Source organism: Hemicordylus capensis, chromosome 7, assembly GCF_027244095.1.
Source record: "Hemicordylus capensis ecotype Gifberg chromosome 7, rHemCap1.1.pri, whole genome shotgun sequence".
Classification (NCBI taxonomy): Eukaryota; Metazoa; Chordata; class Lepidosauria; order Squamata; family Cordylidae; genus Hemicordylus; species Hemicordylus capensis.
In genome coordinates, this window is record NC_069663.1 from 26340890 (window position 1) to 26364229 (window position 23340).

Genomic DNA, 23340 nt, shown 5'->3' on the forward strand with positions numbered 1-23340 from the left:
TCCACCACCCAGAGCTGTTGAATGGGCAGTCTATAAATGTAATAAATAAATAATACATGTTACATAGCAATGCATTAATTTGGCCCATTAGCCAAAAGAATGCGATGGGCTTGTATTGCGGAGCAACAGAATTTTGCAACTAGATGTATGATTGATGAATCCTTGTCTATTAACACATATTTGACGAAAAAATTGTCTGATCGTCCCGAAAGGTTTATAAAAACAGATTTGATTAGCCTTCGCCTGAGATCTGTATAAAAGAGACACTGCAAAAGCACACGAGTAACTGACCCAATCTCTTCTGAGTCCCAGGGGCAATATTTCTGCTCAAACGGAACTTTTCTATCCCTACCAATTAACAATTCAGAAGGGAGGGCATTCATCCGAGCCTTCGAGAAAGCCCGTCTGTATTTGGGAAAGGTAAGAAGGGATAAGTAATCTGCTGGGTGAGTACTCATTGCTTTACTATGTAGCCGAAATGCCTCTGGATATCCCTATCAGATCGTTCTGAGACTCAGTATCCCAGATCCTTTGTTTGATGACTTCTTTGGCCTTATCCAGTCCTAGAGAGAGAGGATTGTATCAGGCAAGAGACCATCGCTGTGGAGTTTCTTTATGCAGTTCTCCCACCGGCAAGAGCAGTGGCTGTCCGATAACAATTTATTGCCCATCAGACTTCTCTCTTTACTGATTCTTACCTAGGTTATCTACAGCTCTCATCATCCCCAATGACAATAAATTATAGCCAGGGATGATGGGATTTGTAGTTCAGCAACATCTGGAGTACCACCAGTTGGGAACTCCTGGTGTAGACAGTACTGAGCTAGGTGACCAATTGTCTGACTCAGCAGAAGGCAGTTTCCTACCTTCCTATGGCTGATGGGACTTGTAGTCCAACAACATCTGGGAACCCAAGGTTGAGAACCCCTGACGTAAACAAACAATGTGTTGCATAAAAAGTATTTTCCTCTGCTTGTCTTGAATTACCCGCCAATAAGCATATCTGCCCATTCATTGAAGATCTTTGTTTCCCGCTCATTCCTATTTGTGTTTTGTCACCCTTCTCCTCTGTGTGCATTCTCAGGGAATGTGGTGAATGGCACCATTGCTCGGCAGATGGTGGACATGTTGGTAGAATCCTCCAGCAACGTGGAGATGATCCTCAAGTTCTTCGACATGTTCTTGAAGCTGAAGGACATTGTGGCATCGGATGCCTTCCGGGACTACATCATAGACCCACGAGGGCTCATCTCCAAAAAGGATTTCCAAAAGGCCATGGATAGCCAGAAGCAGTACACACCTTCCGAGATCCAGTTCTTGCTCTCTTGCTCAGAGGCCGATGAGAATGAGATGATTGACTATGAGGAATTTGCCAACCGTTTCCAGGAGCCGGCCAAGGACATTGGGTTCAACATTGCCGTGCTGCTGACCAACCTTTCGGAGCACATGCCTCATGACAACCGCCTCAAGAACTTCCTAGAGTTGGCAGAGTGCATCCTCAACTATTTCCGTCCCTACCTTGGCCGCATAGAGATAATGGGTGCCAGCAAACGCATCGAACGCATCTACTTTGAGATCAGCGAGACCAACAAAACGCAATGGGAGATGCCCCAAGTCAAGGAGTCCAAGCGGCAGTTTATCTTCGACGTGGTCAATGAGGGAGGAGAGTCAGAGAAGATGGAGCTCTTCATCAACTTCTGCGAGGATACCATCTTTGAGATGCAGATTGCGGCACAGATTTCAGAGGAGGAGGGCCAGGAAGAGGAAGAAGAAGAGGAGGAAGGAGAAGGGGCTGAAGGTGGGGAGGCAGAGAAAGTATCAGCGCCCTCAGAGCCATCCTCGGCCTTTGGGGAGTTTGTGGAGAGCATCCTGAACTTCTTCTGCTTGTTCACCTACCGCAACATCCGCCGACGGTTCCGCAAAGTCAAGAAAATGACCATCAAGGAGATGGCCATGGGCGTGGCTACCTTCATCTACACCATCCTGATGGGCATCCTCTTCTTCTTCTACAACATCTTCAAGGGCATCTTCCTCCTCATCTGGAACACACTCTTTGGTGGCGGCTTGGTAGAGGAGGCCAAGAAGATCACAATGACTGAACTGTTGGCCAGCATGCCCGACCCAACACAGGACGAGGTGCACGGAGATGTGGCGCCCTCAGAAGAAGTCGAACAGGCAGAGGAGGAAGGGGAAGAGGTGGAGATTGTGGGTCCTGGTAAGGAAGAAGCGGACACAGAGGGCGGTGAAGTCTTCGGAGACATGAAGAAAGAGCATTTCCGGTCCATGGCAGCCGACGCACCTGGTGGCCTCGGAGATATGGGGGACACAACCCCAGTGGAGCCTCCTACACCTGAAGGGTCACCTATCCTCAAGAGAAAACTAGGAGTATGTTTGGGGCTTAAGATGGCGTCTGAATAGCAGGGAGGCTGGGGAGCGACAATCCTTGAGGGAGTTGGGTCTGTGATCTGGAATGGGAAGGGAGTCTAGGGAGGAAGGACCTTCCTGCCTCTCCTCCAAGCACTCCCTTCTGTATTTCTCACAGCTATATGATGTTTCTCCAGGTGCAGCTTTTTTTTGCCCCTGTACTTCCCACACTCGTCGCACTCCCCCTTCTGCCCCACACACAGCCATTTTGCTCCCCATCGTCTTTTGCTACCAACTGCCTGGTCAACAACATTCTTGTTCTTCTCTAGGTGGAAGGTGAGGAAGAGGAACCAGAGCCGGAAAAGATTGAGGAGCCCCCTGCCGAAGCAGAGAAAGCGGAGTGAGTGGCTCTTGCACGTGTGTATGCCTCAGCTGGATGGAATTGCAGGGTGTGTGTGTGTGTGTGTGTGTGTGTGTGTGTGTGTGTGTGTGTGTGTGTGTGTCTGTGTGTGTTGGCACATGCACTGCAGCTGCGTAAGAGCCCAGCAGCAAAGCCCCAGGAATTGGTCCTATGCATAGAATTTTCCATCTGAGGTGCTCACAGTTCATCTTTTTTTAAAAAGTAAGTTTTTGTCCCCCATGATTGCAAAGATACTCCTGAAAGCCTGTGAGCGATCCCAGGCAGAGAAGTGGCTGGGAAAGATTGTGAGCAGTTGGGTGGGGTGCTCCAGTGTCCTTGCCTCCCAGAATAAATTAAGCGGAGTCTTTGGAGGAGACATGAAGGAAGAGTATTTCCATCTGGTGCCTGGCACCTGACACACCTGGTGGGCTTGGCGATGCGAGGGACACACCCTCAGTAGAGCCTCCTATGCCTGAAGGGTCCCTCATCCTCAAGAGAAAACTGTGAGTAGGTTTGGGGCTTAAGATGCCCTCTGCATCGCTGCTGGGGACCACCTTCCAAGAGAGAATGTGGGGGTCTCCTGAACCACAAATAAAGTAAAGCCCATTTAAATGTATGTAATCTATACAGGCTACAGAGCTGATGTCCTGAGCCGCCGTATTCGATCATCAAGAGGGAGGGGAGGGGTTTTATTAGGCTTCTCACAGCTGCCAGGTGGGGGTGATCCTTGAGAGAGCTGCCCTGTGCAGCAAAAAGGGGAAGAGGAGTGGATGAGCCATGCTCAAAGAGATCTGGGGTGACAGCTGCGCCCTCTTTCCTGTTTCTCTTCCCCACCTGCCTTCTCCAGTGCGGAAAATGGGGAGAAGGCAGCAAAGGAGGAAGGAGAGGAGAAGAAGGAGGAGGAAGAGCCCAAGGAGGAGGAGAAGCCAGAGGCCCCTGTGAAGGAGAAGAAGAAAGTGGCCCAGCGGGACAAGAAGGAGCCCGAGGAAGCGGTCTCGGAGTTTTGGAATGAGCTGGAGATACAGAGGATAAAATTCCTGGTAGGTCTGCTTTGTTTGGAAGGGTCTGGAGTCTGGGCTGTCCTCCCTATCCTCAGCCGCTGCAGACTTAGCTGGTGGGACAGTCATTCTGCTTCCCAAAGGGGCCCCAGAGACTGAGGGTCAGGAAGGACGGAACTGGATCTTGCCTGGGGCCCCAGGTCCTGTCTACCCCAAGACCAATGGGGACTCTGTGTTCTTACACCACCACTGTGTTCTGATCTTAATCACCCCTTTTCAGAATTACCTGTCCAGGAATTTCTACAACCTGCGCTTCCTTGCCCTCTTCCTGGCCTTCGCCATCAACTTCATCCTGCTCTTCTACAAGGTAACAGGCCTGACAGTCCATCAGGTGGCGCTGAGGAAGAGCAAGAGAGGGCAGCAGGGAGAATAATATCAGCTCCTCTAGGTTCCCATCTCCAGATTCAGGAGAGGAGCCTGGAACATGGTCTGGCTGTTGCAGGCTGGAGGGCCAAACTTCTGGATTTTTGGCCCATCCGCTTGTGGCTAGCCGGAGTCTAGTGGCTTGCAGCAAAGCATTCTGGGAATCAAAGTGGTTGGGCAGAGCCAACGGCCAGGGTCGCAGAAGCAGTAAGTCAGGATTCTAAGCCCAGGAGGGCAGGAGGCATCATAGCTAGAGCGGAGGGCCTCGTGCAGCTGGTGCGCCCAAGCCACAGAATGAGATGGGATTGCTCTGAGGTGGCCAGATGGATTGCACCACTTCAGACTGGGGCAGATCACAACTCCCCCACCGAAGCCATTCTCTGCCAGCAGGAAGCTAGTGCAGGAAGCTAGTGCTAAAAGCTTTCCCTCTAGGGCACTGCTTTTGTTGTTGTGTGAAGCTGTGGTTTCAAACTCGGAGAACATTCCACACTGGCACCCCCCACCTGCAGTCTCGACTCTGGCCAGTCTGCTGCCTGAGAGCCCCCACCCCACCCCCGCGCCATGCTTCTTGCTTGGGGGTGTGCCCGGCCCAACCTCCTCTCCCGCCGCTGTTTCTCCTGCCCAGGTGTCAGACACGCCACCAGGGGAGGAGGAGTTTGAGGGCTCCGGGTTCGAAGGGGAGCTGGACACGGGCTCTGGCTCCGGATTTGGTGGGGGAGATGATGACGGCGGAGATGGGAACGGCAATGGGGACGAGGATGACGAGGACAGCGTGGTCTACTTCTTCCTGGAGGAAAGCACGGGCTACATGCAGCCCGCCTTGCAGTTCCTATCCATCGTCCACACCCTGGTTTCCTTCCTGTGCATCATCGGCTACAACTGCCTCAAGGTGCCGCTGGTCATCTTCAAGCGGGAGAAGGAGCTGGCCCGCAAGCTGGAATTCGACGGGATGTACATCACGGAGCAGCCGGAAGACGACGACATCAAGGGCCAGTGGGACCGCCTTGTGCTCAACGCACTGTGAGTGGGGTGGGGGGAGAGGCAGGGGGAGCCCCCACATTCGTGTCCAGCTTATGAGCTCCACACAGGCCTCTGGAAAGAGGAGAGTGGGTGGGCAAGATGGACCTTTGGCTTGATCCAGCAAGACTGTCCTAAGGGCCACAAGGCTGAGCATCTACTGTATTTACCTGGATCCAAGACAGGGTTTTCCCCAAGTTTTTTTATTTCTTTTAGAAATCAGGAGGTCGTCTTAAATTCAGAGTCCTGTTCCTTTTGAGTTAATGCAGATATATATGCACTTACTAAATGCATTTATTAAATGCAGGTGTAAATGCATTTGCCACAGTCCTGACGATATCTCTCCTTGCCAGGTCTTTCCCGAGCAATTATTGGGACAAATTCATCAAGAGAAAGGTGAGCTCCTTTGCCAGTTTCTGGGGTGGGGGCACAACGCCTTAAAGGCCCCAGGTCAAGGGGCAGGCTGGGCATGGTCTCCCTAAATGGCACTTCCCCATCTCTCTCCTCCAGGTGCTAGATAAATACGGCGACATCTATGGACGAGAGAGGATCGCAGAACTGCTGGGGATGGATTTGGCCAGTTTGGAAATCACAGCACAGAATGAGAAGAAGCCCGAACCGGACACATCTATTCTTTCTTGGTGAGAAGAAGAGGGGCGGGGGTGGGGGCTAGTGATGGTGGCGGCCCTGGTTGTGGGGCAGGGTGAGTTGCTTTGGTGGGGCGATCTTTTTGGTCATAGTGTCAGGACACGAGGAGGTGCTTGCTTGGTGGCTGGAGCTGGTGGCGGGTCTCTTTTTAACAGTGTTATGTTTGACAGGTGTTAATGTCTTCTCTGCTGAGCCTTTTCACACACTGCAGAGTAGCAAACCTGGGCCTGCCTCAAAAGGGCACTCACAGAGAACCACAGCCAGTCCTGGCTCTCTGTTGAGTGTGTGTGTGTGATACATGCCTTTGCAAACTCAAGTTTGTGTCCACTTGCAAGTGTACACACAGCAGAGAGCTTAGAAGTGGCCCCTTCCCCAAATGCGTGAATTGGCATCCTCCTTTTAAAGCATGATGTTGCCTTGCATATTCAGGGTCAGTTGGATAGAAACAGAAACCATGTGGCTCTTGAGCCCCTGCTAACACACGGGGCCTTTTCAGACATTACACAGAGGCAAACCTGGATCTGCCCCTCAAAGTCCCCTCGAGAGGGAGGCGCAGCCCATCTTAATGAGTGTGTGTGCCTTGTGTGCTTGTTTGCAAACACAGGTTTCTCCACACTTTTTGTGAACATGGTTTGTGCTTAAAAGGTCTTTTCAATGTACACCTGACCAAATGTAATGTGTGAATCTGCACATGTGTGTCACACACACAGAGAGCTTCCTCCTCATCCTTCTCCCCCCCCCCACCCCACCCCTGCAGGATCACCTCTATTGACATCAAGTACAAGATCTGGAAATTCGGAGTGATCTTCACAGACAACGTGAGTATGAAGATGGGTGGTTGAGGGGCAGCGAGCTGGCTGAAAATGGGATGGGAGCCGTTGAAACCACCATATTTATGTGGGTTGGTAGCTTGATCGTGGCAAGCCATCAGGAGGGATGTAGGGAGTGTCCATCAGCTGTTGGGAGAGCCGGGGTCCCACAGTTTCCTTGGAGACTGTGGATCCAGGATAGATTCCCATGATGGGAGTTATCTGGGGACCCCAAGTTGGGACATGCTGGCCTAGATGGGCACAATTCTGATGTGAGCACCACCAGTTCTGTGCATCCCTTGAGCTTGACGGACGGTGGCACAAACGCCTGCCCTCTCCTGTCCGGGTGTCCTGCCCGTGTCTCACGTGCCCCCCATCCCACAGACTCCTGTGCTGCTCTCCGCCCTCCCCACCCCTCCCTGGACTGCCTCTGCTGCAGCCCTTCTTTTCTCTCCCTTCCGCCGCAGTCGTTCTTGTACCTCTTCTGGTACATGGTGATGTCCCTCCTCGGCCACTACAACAACTTCTTCTTTGCCTGCCACCTGCTGGACATCGCCATGGGCGTCAAGACGCTGCGGACCATCCTCTCCTCCGTCACGCACAACGGCAAGCAGGTAGGTGGGCGTGAGAGGCAAGGCACCACTGGCCAGGCAGAGACCCCCTCCGCTCGGGAGGCTTTTCCTTGTGGTGCTCTTGCTGGGCATCTGCTCACTCTTCCCCCGTCTGCAAACTACTTTCCCCAGCTGATGATGACGGTCGGGCTGCTGGCGGTGGTCGTCTACCTCTACACTGTGGTCGCCTTCAACTTTTTCCGCAAGTTCTACAACAAGAGTGAGGATGAAGATGAACCGGACATGAAATGTGATGACATGATGACGGTGAGTCGGAGGGGCTGTGAGTGGAGGGAGGAGCGGCGGGGGGGGTGGGTGACTGGGGTTGCCGATGAGCCATGGTTTGTGGTGTCCCACCTTTGCCTCTGGTTGAACAGGTCCAGCAGGTTTTTGAAGCAACACAAGAACCTGCCAGATCTGTTTAGCAGAGGTGAGATGAGTGTTCACACCACAAGGTGCAATCCCTTTTCTTGTCTAGGTTCTGAGGTGGGGATGAAGGTAGCTAGTCATTATGGCAGGCTGTGATGAGGAAGGAAGCTGTACATACAGTGTCCGTGGTCTGGGCTGTCAGAATTGGGAGTGCATACCCCAGATCACTTAATGTGGATAGATTATTCACGCACCAGAATCACCCTTTCAAATTCATAATCATGCTGGAAACAAGATCATCGCATCCGGTGCCATTCGTTTTCCACCAGTGGAAGCCAGATCACTCTAGGAACCCCAGAAGAACCTCCCTTTTCTGTTTGACCCCAGCATCTAGCACTCAGGTAGATTGCCTCTGAAGACGGAGGCTCCACTTGGTTGTCAAGGCTAACAGCCATTGGTAGAGTGATCCTCCACAAAGAGACATTTCTGTCCCCAAGTGCTTATCCCAAGTGGGGCTTTGCACCCATTTTAGTGCCTTTGAGTACAAATCTCAGGGTGGCAGGGGGGAATGAATGCTTCCTAATTAACTAGCACAGAGGGAAAGGGCATGGTGTACGTGGTGTTGCATGACTCTTCCTCTGCATCCTGCCTTCTCCCCTGCTAATTGAGCAAAGAGGCACCTTTTAAAAGTGGTGATTCTCTTTATTTAGCTGGGGGAGAGCAACTGGCCCTCTCCATCCCCTGCACAGCAACCCTCCAGTGGCTGTGGCTGGTGTCTATCTTATGTTTCTTTTTTAGGTTGTGAGCCCTTTGGGAACATGGTAGCCATTTTATTTTTCAATCTAATCTATCTATCTATCTATCTATCTATCTAAACCGCTTTGGCAACTTTAGTTGAAAAGCAGTATATAACTATTCGTCATAAATATTTGCCGTATTCTTCCCAATGCAGTGCTACCTGTTTCATATGTATGTGGGGGTGCGAGCTGGTGGAGGCATCGGTGACGAGATTGAGGACCCGGCAGGCGATGAGTATGAACTCTACCGCGTCATCTTTGACATTACCTTCTTCTTCTTTGTCATCGTCATCTTGCTGGCCATCATCCAAGGTGAGTTGTGTCTCTACAGGCAAATGCCTGGTTTTGTTGCAAGACACCAGGTAAGGCGCTTCAATGGGGTACATTTCTCCCTGCTATCCCCTCCCCAGTTCTTCGGGGAGAGTAAATCGGGGGCTAAGGAGACCTTTGGGCACAAGGCCAAAGAAGTCCTCTCGGATGCCCGGCAGATTTGGAACTTGCCTTTCAAGGCTACAGCTCGGCTCTTAGGTGATGTAAAAAAACGGGGTGCCTTTGAGCATGGGCAGAGTGTCTGTGCCACCGACTGACCATGCCATTACAACCTGCCATTGCAAGCAGGCATGGTCCTCCTCTCAAACGAACACTTGCGAGGCTGAGCTGGGCCTGCTGGGTTTCCAGTCTCCCATCTTCTTCTTCTTTCTGTGACCTCCCAGGTTTGATCATTGATGCCTTTGGGGAGCTGAGAGACCAGCAGGAGCAGGTGAAGGAAGACATGGAGGTGAGCTGGCCCCAACCCCCTCCTCCCTCTCCTCCGTTACCAGGGTTAGGCCATCCTTATGCGCCTGCCGTGTGGGCTCGCCTCCTCCGTGTTGTCCTGCTGCATCCAGCAGAGGCCCCAGTGATGCTCCAGCTGATCCGTCAGCAGTCCGTGGGGCTGAGAGCAGAGGCTGCCCGCCTTGCATTTGTGAGAGGCTGCTTGGGTTCTGCTGTCTTTACTCTCCCAGGAACGGGACCCAGAAAACACTGGCGGCAGCTTCTGATTTAGCAAGCAGAAGCACATTTTCAGAAGAGGCACCTGTTTACTGCAGTTTGGGTAGTTTGTAGGCGTACTTTGGTGTAGCAAATTGAATTGGTTAAAAGGCAGGTGACGAAGCAACCTTTTTTCAGATGGGAGGACAGCCTTTCCATTGCTGCCTGGCAGCCAGTGGGGTGACGATACCAGCAGGGGGTCGAGAGGCTTATCCTTGTTAAAAGGGGGCTTGGAGCCAGCACGAGAGGGAGGATAAAAGGGCAGACAAATCTAAGTTTCCTTCTGCCAAGGAACACGTTCCACAAGGATCTGGCCACTGATGAATCTGAAGAGGAGAGCTGGTCTGGTGGTAGCAAGCATGACTTATCCCCTTAGCTAAGCAGGGCCTGCCCTGGTTCCATATGAATGGGAGACTTGATGTGTGAGCACTGCAAGATCTTCCCCTCAGGTGATGGAGCCGCTCTGGGAAGAGCAGAAGGTCCCAAGTTCCCTCCCTGGCAGCATCTCCAAGAGAGGGCTGAGAGAGATTCCTGCCTGCAAGCTTGGAGAAGCCGCTGCCAGTCTGTGTAGACCAGGGATTCTCAACGTTGGGTCCCCAAATGTTATTGGACTTCAACTCCCATAATCCCCAGTTCCAGTGGCCTTTGGCTGGGGATTATGGGAGCTGAAGTCCAATAACATCTGGGGACACAATGTTGATAATCCCTGGGTAGACAATGCTGAGCTAGATGGACCGATGGTCTGACTCGGTATATGGCAGCTCCCTATGTTCCTGCGAATCCTCTGTGCGATGCAGAAGCATCCTCACTGTCTCCGGTTTCCACCCCAGTCGGCCCCATTAGGTGCTGTCCTTGCCTCACGGAGAGATCAAGAGCGCTCGGAGCATATGCCCAGCTCTCTCATGGCTGCAGGACAAGATCAGGAATGGCGGATACTGATTGAGCTGCCCTGTGTCCTCCTCTCTCACTGTCATTTTTGCCCCGACAGACCAAATGTTTCATCTGTGGAATTGGCAGTGACTATTTTGACACGACGCCCCACGGCTTTGACACCCACACGCTGGAGGAACATAACTTGGCAAATTACATGTAAGCAATGGATTCGGGGTGAATAGGTCTGAGAAGCTCAGGACGCTGCAGTTCTCCTTCTGGTTCTGCCCGAGGGACGTAACGAGATGATGAGCTCGAGTGTTTCTGAAATGGGGGTTCCTGAGCGGGGCTCCCCCGATGTTGTGGGACTGCAACTCCCATTGTGGCTGGGGCACCCAAGCTGAGGTCCAATTCAGGTGGCTCTGAGCCCAGTCTTTGGAGCACGGCCCCCCATGCTGCCCTAGGCCAAGAAATACCGGCCTGTGCCCAGGATGGGGGAGTCCAGGGATGGCGTCTCTGGCGTGGGCTACTCTCTGCCTCTCTCTCCCCCCTCCAGGTTCTTCCTCATGTACCTCATCAACAAGGACGAAACGGAGCACACTGGCCAGGTGAGAGGAGCGCCCGCCCTTGCCCGGGGTGGAGGCAGAGGAGAGCTGCCAGGGAGGTTTGGCCGGTTGCCGTGAGAGCCTGGAAGGGGCCCCACAACGGGCAGCCCTGGGCCAAGCGAGGCCGTTGTTCCCTCTGGTAGCCCAGAAGGCGGTTTGGACGGAGCCACATCTCTGGCAAGGGAACTTGGCAGCTGGCAATTGGGGGCGGGGGGGGGCGTGCATGGGCCTTGGCCCACCCAGTCCCGTCCGTGTCCACCACGTGGCCCTCAGACCAAGCCACCCTGCACACCAGGGGGCAGATCTCTGTCCTCTTGGGGTGAGCCCAGCTCCTCCAGGTCCCCACCAGGCAGGGTCCTTGACCCCTCACCAGCCTCTCTTCTCCTCCCGGCCGCAGGAATCCTACGTCTGGAAGATGTACCAAGAGCGTTGCTGGGACTTCTTCCCCGCTGGAGACTGTTTCCGCAAGCAGTATGAGGATCAGCTCGGCTAGAGGCCTCCCTGCCCTGTGGGGCGTTGGGGGACCCCGCTCTGAGTCCTCCTCCCCCCTTTGCCTCCTCCCTCCTGCCCTGGAGGGGAGGGGGCCGCAACCATGCAGAGCCACACACCCCAGCTGGCCTTTCTTGACGAGCAAGCGGTGGCGGGGAAGCAGGGAGAGGCTGGCTCGTCCACCGCCCCCCCTTCTGCTGCCAACAACAGCCCCGCTTCCCTTGCCCCATACCTGGCCTGACTTCCTTGGCAGCTGGGCCAAAGAGACGAGTCTCCCTGCCCCCTGGAGAAATGAGCTGCCGGTTTCAGGGCCGGCTCGCACCTTGGGCCGCCCTTGGCTCCCCGCCTGGCCAGTAACTCTTTCCGCAGGTCTTCTCGCCTGTTTCTGTCCCATGCAGGGGGAGGGGGGCAATCCATGCAATATTTCCCTTCCTGGGTCAAAGCCCCCCTTTCCCCAGTTTCAAGTGCCTTTTTACAGACTCTTACCCCGAGGGAGAGGGGGTGGGGGGGGGAGAGCCGGATGCTCTTTTAGGTTCAGGAGGAGGAGGGTAGAGTTCTCTTGCTGCTGCTGTCTGTCGAGGGCGGGGGGGGGAGCCGGCTGCTTGTGCAGGGGGAGGAAGGGGCTCGGAGTGGCTCCAGGCTCTCCGGGGGGGGGCAGCACCGCCCATGCCAACGCCCCCTCCTCCTGCTTCACAATCCCTTCCAGTGTTGCCCTCCTGGGGGGGGAGGGTTGTGCTCCTTCTGCTGTGCACGGTGTGTGTGTGTAGGGGTGGTGGTGGTGTTCCTCTGCGCCAGCAGCTTCCTTCTGGTGCTGGGGGAGGCCCGTCAACCCTGCCCCACCCAGTCGACCCCCTTGTGTGTGTGTGTGTGTGTCTCTGCTGGGCTCAGTTGCCCCTCCTGCTCCCGGGAGCCACAGCCCCTTGTGCCCCTCTGCCCCTGCCCTCTGTGTCCACTGCCAGCGCCGTGGGAAGCTTGAAGCTGGGCCTGCTGGCGGGGGGGGGGGGGGCTGCCGGGTGCCTAGGCCCCGCCCTCCTCCCTGTGCCCAGCTTGGTTCCCTGCCAATAAAAACCATAGATTGCTGCAATGGTGGGTGTCATCCTTGGCTGCGCAGCCGGCAAACGGCCCCTTCCTCTTTCCTTGGGCAGGAGGAGCTGCTGCTGCTGCTCTCGGTCCTCGGCGCCTCCTGGCAGTTCCTCCTCGGCACTCCCGGTTCCTGATTCTGTCAGGAAACAGTGCAGAGGCGGCCTGCAGCCGGAACTGGGGCTGCTGGGGGTGTAGGTGTGTGTGGGGGGGTGGGGGGGTGGGGCTCCAAAATCAGCTTTGCACCAGCCTGCCCTAGGGCAGGATGCAGGATAACAAGAAGCGGCCTTCGCCCAAGTCCATCCCGCTCAGGAGCGTCTGCACTGCCTGGCGGCAGCAGCAGCTCCTCCAAGGTTGCAGGCGGCAGGAGTCCTTCCCAGCCCTACCTGGCACACCTTCTGCGGGCAGCTCCAGTGCCTCTCCCCTCCCGGCTGCTGTACGTGAATATTCAGCCCTGCTGCCTCCTCGTGAGACGGAAGTTTGGGCGGTATATACATGTGATGAATCAATAAAATCGTGTGCCACGACTCGTGGCCCACGAGGCTCACGCACAGTGCCACCCGCCGCCACCACCACCACAGGAATACTCCCAGGCTTTCTTTGCTGGATCTAGCCCCCGTCCAGCCCTTGCCAGGTTGTGGGGCTTAGTCGGGTTCACAGGCACTCTTTGTCTGTAAAGATCCTAAGACCCCAAGAAGAGCCTCGCTGCATCAGTCCCAAGTGGGCCCACCTCCCCCAGCAGCCCGTTGGGGGCCTCCAGGCCAGCTCACAAGCATGAAAGCAGCAGCCCGCCCCTAGCGACTGGTATTGAGCGGTAGACTGCCTCTGAGCATGGAGGCCCGCCTTCCGCCTGTGTGGCCAATCGCCATGGGCTGCCCTTCTCTCCGAAGAGAGCAGAGAACAATCGAAAAGGAGACACGGAGCCCAGCCTTTATTGGGGTGGAGCCGAGTCGCAGGCTGATATAATTCTGCGCTTCTCGAGGGGAAGCCACGGGGGCAGGTCGGCTCCTGGCCAAGCCCTGGGCCTCTTTCCCCAGCCGGCCTCCTTCCGTACCAGCTCTGGGCACAGTCCTGCAGCAAGCCAGCTCAGCGGGGTGACCCCCTCTGCCCACCTCCACCACCACCGGCCAGGCTCCCCACGTGTGAGCCACCGACCTCCTAGCCTTTGCCCCACCCCACGCATTGGAGGCAGTCCCGGGGGTCAGGAAGTGGGGCTCCGGTGGTGTGGGGAGGGGGAGGCACTGCACCACGGGTTGGCAAGTCTGGGAAGTCTCATTCGAGCACGTAGAGGTTGCTGGTGGAATTGGGGTCGTCTACGGGCCGCGTCTCCAACACAACGGGGCTGGTGGAGGAAGAGGAGAAATGAGCGAGGCTGGATCTCCCGTGAGGTCGGAATGCATCTCCCAGATGGCCAGTTGCTTTCCCTGAAAGTTAGCTGAGCTGGGGCAAGAGGACACACACACAGACGCACCCCTTAGGCCGCCCCCATGACTGCATCTCCAAAAGATCTCCATCTTCAGCCAAGAGTCCTTTCCGCCCCAAGCGCCAGTTCGGGCAGAGCCTTTGCAGAGGGAGGAGCACTGCTTGCGAGCTCCTCTCTCCCTCTTCAATTTAGGTCTTTCTTTTCTCAACTGTCACGGGAGGGGTAAGGTGGTTTCGGAATTTGGGAGGGAGGGAGGGTGGGACTTCGGCGGCAGCGTCGTCGTCAGTATTTTTAAAAAAAAAACAGTAAAGGGGAGAGGAAAAGGCTAGTGCCCGTTATTATAACGGGCTTCAAAATACTAGTTTGAAATAATGTCTCTATCTTGCTCTAGTAGTTTTTGATAGCTGACTGGTATGGATTGGTTTAGTCTTACTGGGTGTACTAGTTACACCTGTGGTCACCACTGTTTCTTGTGGCAGAGAGTTCCACAGACTAGTGACGTGGACAGGGCTTCCTCAGAAGTACATGGACCTGCCTTATTCCAAGTCAAAATCACTGGTTTATCAAGCCCAGTATTGTCTCCTCTGGCAGCTGCTCTCCAGGGTCCCGGGCAGAGAAGGCTCCTTCCTAACCCTCTTATCTGGAGGCTTGAACGTGGGAGCATGGGTGCTTTTACCGAGCTCTGGCCCCTCCCCAGCAGCAAGGAGCCCGTAAAGAGACCAAGAAGGCAGCCTGCCCCTCTGCTTCCAGGCATGGGCGGGGAATGAGCAGGCCAAGTCTGGGGGCTGCCATGGGGCAGGGGAGGATGCACAAAGCAGGCTTGGGGGGATCTCTGTACCTGGAAACGCCAAGCAAGCGGAAAGTCCACCGATGATCTTGCAGCTCAGCCTCTTGCAGCACCGACTGAAAAGAAGAAGAGGTGATGCTCCATTAGTGGGGCACTTCCAAAGAGGGCCAACCAGCCCCCAGCTCCCCCTAAGTTAGAGGTCACCATCAAACCTTCGGGCACAGAATCTTTGCACCCAGCCCTGAAAAGCAGCAGCGCTGGGGTTGGTAGATGAAGGGTGGGGAAACTGGAGTTTTCGGGAGGCACAAAGGCCTGTTCCCCTGGGATGAAATCCCCCCTTTGAGTCAGGGACCCCTGTCCTCATCCCTTTGGGTACGTAAGCCACTACATAAATGTCTTAGCCCAATGGAGCTGCCTCGGGCAGAGTCAGAGCCTTGGCCTCGCCAGGGTTGGAGGCACATGTCTTTCCCAGCATGACGTAGACGGGGGAACCCGGGGAAGGGGCGCTGAGCCCCCACTTAGAGGGCTCCAGTGCCTTGGCCTGACCGGACACCCACAGAAGGATGGCGTGTGGGGGAGATGGGTTTCTCGCCTGGACTAGATCAAGGACCCCCCTCCCCTCTCCCACTGCCCTTGGCTGGGGACCCCAAAGAGCCCTCCAGAACGACATGCCCCGGGGGGGGGGAGTCTCCGTACCTGTCCTGATCCAAGAGACCGTGTTTGCATCCCATGGCGCCAAAATGCATGCATGCTGTTCCGCACCACCGCTGGAAAGTGGGGGGAGAGAAAGACAGGACACTCAGAGCCTGCCCCCCAACACAGCATCCTTTCTCACCCAGGTGCCTCAGGTTGAGGCTGTGGCCGGGAGCACTTTTTACCAGCTGCTGCGACAGAGTCGAACGGTACTCCGCCCATTCCTTGAGGAGAATGGCTTGACAACAGTGGTACCCCCAGCTGGTAACCTCCAGGCTGGACTACTGCAGTGCGCTCGATGTAGGGCTGCCTTTGTACGTAGTTCCAAAACCAGTTCGTTCCAAATGCGGCAGCAGCCAGAGCAGTCTCGGGGGTATCCCAGAGAGACCACATGATGCCTGCTCTTAAACAGTTGCACTGGCTGCCGATAGGTTTCTGGGCAAAGTACAAAGTGCTGGTTATTACCTTTAAAGCCCTGAATGGGCTCGGCCCAGGTTACTGAGAGAGCGTCTTTCTCTACAAGATCCCCGCCGCTCATCAAGATCATCAGGAGGGGTCCGTCTTCAGGAGCCACCAGTTCATCTGGTGGCGACCTGGGATCGGGCCTTCTCAGTTATCACCCCTGGATTGTGGATTATCTTCCTTGGAGGCCTCCAGGAAAGCCTTAAAGACCCATCTTTTTAGCCCGGCTTTTAATGATATCTAATTTTAATGAGTTTTAATCTAGTTTAAATGTTTTTATTTTAATTTTTTATTAAAGGTAAAGGTATGCTGTCGAGTCAGTGTCGACTCCTGGCGACCCCAGAGCCCTGTGGTTTTCTTGGTAGAATACAGGAGGGGTTGACCATGGCCTCCTCCTGTGCAGTGTGAGATGATGCCTTTCAGCATCTTCCTATAATACTGCTGCAGACTATAGGAGTTCCCCATAATCTGGGAAACAGGCCAGTGGGGATTCGAACGTCTTGCTTGCTAGGCAGTGTTTTTATTTTTATTTTAATGTAAACCACCCTGAGCCACTTTGGGAGAAGTGGTACAATTAATTGGCACTTACCGACTGACTCCACAGCCACGTCAAAGGTGAATACTGGGGAACACCGAAGTGGGGAGCCCTGGAGGCTGACAAACTGGACGCTCCCTAAGAAACACAAGCCGCGTGAGAGCGGCAGCAAGAGCGCCCACCCCAAGCCTCCTCCTCCGCTGCCCCCTTGCTCTGAACTTACTGTCCATCAGGACCAGCACCGTCTTACTGTCCAGCTGGGTCACCTGGATGGGACCGGGGCACGGAGGCTCTGTTGGGGAAAGCGTTTATTTTTCTTCCTCTTTTTTTAAAAAGCTGTAAAAAGCTGGTTTCCCCCTGCTTTGTCGCTGGGCACAGAGGCAGGCTCTACAGAGTGGCACGAGGCTGGTCCACCACCAGAAAGAGGGGCGACGGGACTCCTGGGCCACCCAGAGCCTACTCTCCAGCTCTCCCCAGAGAGTCACAGGAGTGGCTTGTCCTATTGAGCCCGGAGCGCACCAAAGGAGGGAGCTCAGGCTGTTCCTCTCTCTCTCCCTCCCGCCACGCCCAAGAGCCGCGCTGCTTGCAGGCTGGCCATTCCTAAGGTAGAGCTGTGCAGTTAACTGCGCATGCGCAGCCCTACCTGACAAATGCCCAGCTTGCAGGCAGCCCAGGAGGGAGAGGAGCAACCTGAGAGCGGCCTCCTTCGCCCCCCCCGCCCCCCCCCCCCCCGCTCTTCAGGATGAGCCACCACTAGTTGTAGTCTAGCACCGGGGGGGGGGACCCAAGGGGGGGATTCCCGGCTTAGCCTGCTGCAGGCCTGTGCACACACTTCAAGAGCCCTTACCCGTGCTGTTGTCAATGAACCAGGAGGTCAGGGAGTTCAGGTTAATGAGCTGGAACTGCACAGCCTGCCCCAGGGGGGCCTTGCTCGCTCCGATGCAGACCACGGGGTACTCGTCCTCCGGAGCTACCAACATCTCAAAGACAGGCAGCGGGGAGGGCAGCGGGAAGTCAAAATACTGGGGGAAGAAGAGAGGAGGAGGAGGGCAGGATTCCTGGACAGATGGAGCCAGGAACAGAATCCCTTCCAGACCCTCCTGTCTCATGTGGGATACTCTGTCTTAGTGCCCCCCCCCACTTCACTTAACCAGAAGAAACCATCAGTGACTCAACACCAAATTTCACTGGTCACACAATCCCTACAACAGGGCAGACATTCCCAAACTATGTGCTCTGAGAGATAACTTAATTAAAGTCACCTGCACACAGATGCAGCTGCCCTGGGTTTGTCTCCTTCCAGTGAGAGTTTTCTAGGATGTGGGTGGTTTGGGACATCTGCATCAGGAGTGAGCAAGCCCACACCACAGCAGAAGGGCCCTTTTGCTCTGTGGGACTCTCTGGTCTGGTCTGCTTCTTTCTAGTCAAAGGAGAAGCCCAGATCATTGACACAGACCCATGGGTGGGGGTGGGGCCTCCCCTGAGGCCAGGTGAGTCTGAAATCTTTTCAGGTGAAAGGAGCAGATGGTTCAAGGTTATAATCAAGGGGAAATAAATGTCAGCTGGGGAGCCTTGGTATGTGGGTAGATCCTGCAGTAGTCCCAGCAGCAGGACCTTTAAAGACTGTGCTGGTTATGCTCTTTCAAGCCTGAGCTGGTCTGAGGTCAGGTTGTTTTACGGGTCCCCTGCGAGCTTCCAGGCCCTGCTTGCTGTACCTGCTCCTGACTCCACTCCAGTCGGGGAGAACCAAGGACAGCATCTTCTCAGTAGTGGTGATTCAGTGGGGACACCCCCTCCCTGTGGAACTGCAGAGGCACACCCTCCCACGTGTGCTTTAAAAAGGTATCCCTTCTGCTTGCTTTTAATAACTGGTGATTGGTTTTGATGAGACTTGCTGCACTGCTTGCTCTAATGTGTTTTGTTCATTAAGATGTTGGCTGTCAAGCTGTGTCTCTGGTTTTCCACCCTGGGGAAACGCGCTTTTTAAAAACACAGTATTCCAATGTATGAAACGGACAGGCCAAAAGCTGCACACACAGATACACGACTGACTGCCCCACGGTCGGAGCACCTTCCTTCCTTGAGCTGAGTTCATAGTCCACAGGCGGGTCTTGCTGTCTCTGCACCACAAAGCCCCCACAGTGACTCCCCCTCTGCCCTTGCCCTGCCCACCTACACCTGGGTAAGGCAAGGGGGAAGCGGAGCGGGACCAGAGCAGATGCCGGGAGAGGCCGTCTCACCTTAACCAGCATGAACTTCTGCATGGGCTCATACCACTGTAGCAGCATCACTCCTGCCTCCAGCGCCCCACAGAGGTAATGGCAACTGGTCTGGGCTTTCCGGGCTGCAAGGCAAGGAGACACCCCACATTAGCTGCCAAACATTAGTCGGACCCCACGACCGTTTCGGGGTTGTCCTGGCCTCGGTGGCCTTTCGGTGTTGTTGCTTTGTGTGCATGGTGAGTGGCAGGCCATACTCTGGGTCTGGCCAAGAAAGAACGCGGGATGGGGAGGACTGCTGCGCCCCCTGCAGGGATGGGCTGGAACTGCACTCACCCACACAACATTTCTGGCATCCTTTGGTGTCTGGGATCTTGGTGGTAATGACATTTTTCCTGTGGCGGGGGGTGGGTGGGGGGGGAGGAATAAAGAGAAATGGTCAGCTGACGGTGATGAGCAGTGGGAGGTGTTTTTTTTGGCTTGTGAAACTTGATGAAGAGTCAGTGTTGTATAGTAGTTAGAGCAAGACGGAGGAGGCGTCTGTCTTACCTAGGCAAGAGCCTGTGAGGGGAGATGTATGCTCCAGGACGCTGGTCCCTCCTGCTCTGCTCATAGAGGCCCAGCAAGTTGTGGGAGAAGAGCTGGGGACACTTGCCTGCATGGAGGGAAAAGGTAGCCGAGTCGGTGGCGATATGACCCTGCGGATGAAACTCCTGGGCGAGGCCAAGGGACAGGCCAGGTAGCCCTGGGCGAAATGGACCCTGGGGCTGACTCCATGAAGCACAGCTCCTTCCACCATATCCGAAAGCCCACAGCAGGGCATCCACATGGCAGCCTGCACAGCCTTCCTCCTTGATCCCCACCACCTCTCTGGTTCTCCCCCCCCCAGCTTTCCTGACCCCCCTCAATCCGTTGACTCTCTATGCTCTTCACAGTGCCCCTTCACCCTCCCCTTTGCCCCGCTCCAGCCTGGGACCCACTCACCGGACAGTGACATGAGGGCATTCCCAATGCAGTACACCCACGTTGTGCGGCTGTGATAGAGCTTGGGAAGGAGCAGGAAAGAGGAGAGAGGTCACTGTTCTGGAGCTGAACCACAACATGGTTTTCTCAGGGGTGGCTCCCGCCTTCCGACCCCACCTCCCCAGAGCAGCGCGCCAGCCTCCTTCACTGCTGGCCTTCAGACATCCAGTTAAGGCACTTTTTTTAATTATCCCTGTGCTGGTCTGATGATTTTGTGGCTGGTTTTTTTTTTTTAAACTATTCCTGGCTCTTGATGGCTGTTTCAATGGCTGTCTAACAGAGCTTGCAGATCAGTTCATGGTCTTATTCATGTTGTGGGCTAGGTACAGGTCAAAAAGCTGGACAGAGATTCATTAGATTAAATAAAGCGGGGAAGAGGTTGAATCCTGTCTGGACTGCAGGCACTAGTCAGGCTAGGGAAGCCCAAAAGCTGAGAATGTGGTGCAGTAAATAAGAGACGAAGCTACCTGCCACTGTCCTCAAAGGGTGAGGGAACACGCCATACCTTTTGCTACCTTGATGGAGAACAGGACAGAGCCATCACGAGGAGGTTAGTTAATCCACACTAAGTGATCATGATCCAGCGTTGTAACATTTGGTTTACTGGGCCATGCTCTAAGATCCTGCGCCCCACCCTGCTTCTATATCCACCCCCCACTCTCCACCAGTGTTGCTTTCAGACCCTCCCACCACAGCACCTGGTTCTTCTCACCAGCTCCAGGGTGGGTTCTGACTCGCTCCGGTTCAAGGCAAAGATTCCTTCTTCGGCACCGAGGATTAAGTGTGGCTCTGTAAAGTGGGAGTGGAGTGTAAGGGGAGAGCGTAACGCACGATTGGCTTATGGCACTCCCTGCCACAATATGTGCTGATGGCCCCTGGCTTAGATGGCTTTAAAGGGGGGCAGGCTGGATCTATAGGCAGCTATTCAAACATCATGTCCGGGAGTAGTCTATCTTAGAGTGTCCAGAGTTGTGGTGGGCAAATAACGGGGGGTGGGGGGCTGCTGCCTTCATGCCTTGCTGGTGGGTTTCCCACTGGCTGGCCACTACTGGAAACAGGATTTTGGACTAGATGGCTCATTGGTCTGATCCTGCAAGGTTCTTAGATCTTTAGGCACTCCAGACAAGAGAAAGCCACATGAAGAGCGCCCCTGCCCTCTTTTCTAACTTATTTCGGTGTCCCCAATCTGAGGGCTCAGCGGAATTTGAATCCATATGGCAGGGGCCCCCAACCTTGGCCCCCCAGATGTTGTTGGACTACAAATCTCAGCCTCAGCAGCTTTCTGGGAGGATGGAAGTTCTAGTCCAGCAACATCTGGGGACCAGCAACATCTGGGGACCCAGATTCCCATCTGGATTGGGAAGCCCTGCCCTAAGGGTTTGGCCTTGGCAGTCCTAGGCATGTGAATCACGGTGGCAGAGACCCCATGACACTATAAAACAATGCCCACGCCCCCCACGCCTTGTGGTTGACCCCACCCACGCGGTGCTAACATTGAGATGCAGGCCACGGCTGGATGGGATGGCATTGTGTGTGTGTGCGTGCGTGTGTGTGTGTGTGTGTGTGTGTGTGTGTGTGTGTGTACGAGGCTGCTGAGAGCTGGAGAAGGAGACTGATGGTGGATGGATGTGTACAAACACAAGCGAGAGGTTGGAGGGGGCATGAAGGGTGGAGATACAGTGGGGAGGGGTTTCTGAACAAGGCTCAGAAATTAGGGCTAGAACCTTGAAGCAAACATGGACAAGTAGTCAGTCTGGGGGGGGCGTTGAAGAGAGAGGGAGACAATAATCTGGACCCGCATTAGGCTGCCCAACCTCCATGGGGAAGCTGCCCCAGGACAGACCTAGTCCTCCCCCCCCCCCACAACCCTACCATTGGTGTTCGGGTGGGTCCAAGCAGTAGCCGAGGTGACGTGCAAAGGGCACTCGTTAAAAACCTTCTTGAAGAGCATTCTGTCCTGCAGAGAGAGGGGCGTGACAGTCATCCATGTCGGGTGGAGTGGTGGGGGGGGAGTGGCACTTATGACAAGTGCACAACCCCAGCCACCTGGCCCTGTGCTGAATCCCTCCCTACACACATACACACCAATTTTACAACTCCCCCCACTTATATCATGGATCAATCATTTCTCAGTGGTGTGCTGGGAAACACTAGTTTACAGCGAGAAAGAAAGGAGCTGGACTATTAAAGGCCCCTCTGAGCCCTAAACACCACCAGCTCACAGAGGACGTTTCTTTGCTGTGTCTCTTACTGAGTCAGTGAAAGGAGGCAAACACCCGTCATAGCAAGATGTGTTTCCCCCACACACTCCCACCCCACAAAATCTTCATTCAGAAGAACACCAAGAATGTGCTCAATTGATCAGAAGTCGGATAAGTGTTTGAGGATGACACACTCACTGGTTTCTGCTTCCTTTCTGGCTTGGGTGGTATGACAGGGGCTTCTTCTGTTTGATGGACTGGCCTCAGTTCGGGGACTGCAGGGGACAAGATCAGGATCACGCTGTTTTGTAGACCAAGATGCCTAACCTTCACATTACATCACTCCTGGTAACTACCAGGATCAAGCAGGTGGTATTTTATTTTAGCAAGGGCGTGTGTCTAATTTCATAGTTGGGGCTGTGAGCAGTTGAATGGTCCAGTCCATTTACCTTCCATTGTTTAACTTATTAAACTATTCCAGTAGGAATACTTAGGATTTCTGCAATACTGCCTGAGGTTCTCCCTCTGCTTGAGAGCATTTCATGGATTCTGGATGCATTATCTTATGGCTTGCACTAGGCCTGGGAACGTGTGTTCCCAGAGTGACTAAGTTGCAGCCTTCCGCAGTATCCCGACTGGCCTTTGGTACAGCATGATGAACTATATAAACATGAATTGGAAGAGGATGCAGTCAAGGTGGAGAAATTGCCCTCCAAGAAAGACTTCACTGTGGTCAGATTTCAGTCAATGACTGCTTTTGTACCAGAGCAGCATAGCTAGCACACTGATCTCTATCGGTTTGCATCTCTGTGTGGATGGAAAACAACCACCCAACTGAGAATTCTTTCTATTCTCTGTGTGTCCACTTTTGAGGGATACATTTCTTTCTTTCTTTCTTTCTTTCTTTCTTTCTTTCTTTCTTTAAATAATGGATACTGGTCAGATGAGATCTCAACAAAATAAAATAAACATCCAGCTTGACTACAGGAATAGGGTAATTTCCTCCAAAGAAAAAACCCCAACAACCCCTCCTTTGCTTTGGAGCACTAAAACAAGCACTAAAACAAGGGACACCTTAATCTGTAAACTATTTAAATTTATGCATTGTTTTCAAACGTGTTTAATTACTTTTCTTCCATTAGTGGGGAAATCAACGCAGCTTATGTTACAGAGAAATGAAAAATCAGAAGGATCTCAAAAAAGATAAAATTGTGTAATAATGAAATTGGCAGTCAGAGCCAATTCAGCCTCCCCCCCAGGCCTCTGTGAAGAAGCCAGATTTTTACCAGGTGCTGGAAAACATCTAGTGACTGGGCCAGATGGACCTTTCTAGGGAGAGCTTTCGAGCATCAGTGCCACAACTGAAAAATCACTGTGTTACTTTCCCCCCAAAATTTGTGGTGGTGGTGGTGGTGGTGGGGAATTGACCCTGAAATCATTGTGATCTTAACAAAAACCCAGTAAGGTGGGGCAGTACTATTTATTCCC

At 54.1% G+C, this 23340-nt stretch overlaps 2 protein-coding genes across 10 annotated transcripts in view; one reads left to right on the top strand and one right to left on the bottom strand.

Annotated features, from left to right (window-relative positions):
- Window positions 1-12513, top strand: part of RYR1 (ryanodine receptor 1) — a 122723-nt gene extending 110210 nt beyond the window's left edge. The window contains exons 91-105 of the mRNA XM_053267249.1: window positions 1085-2385; window positions 2694-2764; window positions 3612-3804; window positions 4043-4129; window positions 4811-5205; window positions 5556-5598; window positions 5713-5843; window positions 6608-6668; window positions 7127-7273; window positions 7403-7537; window positions 8592-8748; window positions 9150-9214; window positions 10454-10554; window positions 10892-10943; window positions 11338-12513. Coding sequence (XP_053123224.1) covers window positions 1085-2385; window positions 2694-2764; window positions 3612-3804; window positions 4043-4129; window positions 4811-5205; window positions 5556-5598; window positions 5713-5843; window positions 6608-6668; window positions 7127-7273; window positions 7403-7537; window positions 8592-8748; window positions 9150-9214; window positions 10454-10554; window positions 10892-10943; window positions 11338-11433 — 3035 coding nt within the window. The 3' untranslated portion in view covers window positions 11434-12513. The remainder of the gene's footprint in view (window positions 1-1084; window positions 2386-2693; window positions 2765-3611; window positions 3805-4042; window positions 4130-4810; window positions 5206-5555; window positions 5599-5712; window positions 5844-6607; window positions 6669-7126; window positions 7274-7402; window positions 7538-8591; window positions 8749-9149; window positions 9215-10453; window positions 10555-10891; window positions 10944-11337) is intronic.
- A 902-nt stretch (window positions 12514-13415) lies between these two features.
- MAP4K1 (mitogen-activated protein kinase kinase kinase kinase 1) overlaps window positions 13416-23340 on the bottom strand; it is a 49176-nt gene continuing 39251 nt past the window's right edge. For all 9 annotated transcript variants that reach the window (XM_053268274.1, XM_053268275.1, XM_053268276.1 and 6 more), the window contains 13 exons: window positions 22051-22127; window positions 21524-21608; window positions 20364-20440; window positions 19613-19673; window positions 19178-19283; window positions 18965-19023; window positions 18650-18753; window positions 17257-17431; window positions 16633-16701; window positions 16464-16547; window positions 15416-15486; window positions 14771-14835; window positions 13416-13851 (listed from right to left, as the gene is read on the bottom strand). In XM_053268274.1, coding sequence (XP_053124249.1) covers window positions 13782-13851; window positions 14771-14835; window positions 15416-15486; window positions 16464-16547; window positions 16633-16701; window positions 17257-17431; window positions 18650-18753; window positions 18965-19023; window positions 19178-19283; window positions 19613-19673; window positions 20364-20440; window positions 21524-21608; window positions 22051-22127 — 1103 coding nt within the window. In that variant the 3' untranslated portion in view covers window positions 13416-13781. The remainder of the gene's footprint in view (window positions 13852-14770; window positions 14836-15415; window positions 15487-16463; window positions 16548-16632; window positions 16702-17256; window positions 17432-18649; window positions 18754-18964; window positions 19024-19177; window positions 19284-19612; window positions 19674-20363; window positions 20441-21523; window positions 21609-22050; window positions 22128-23340) is intronic.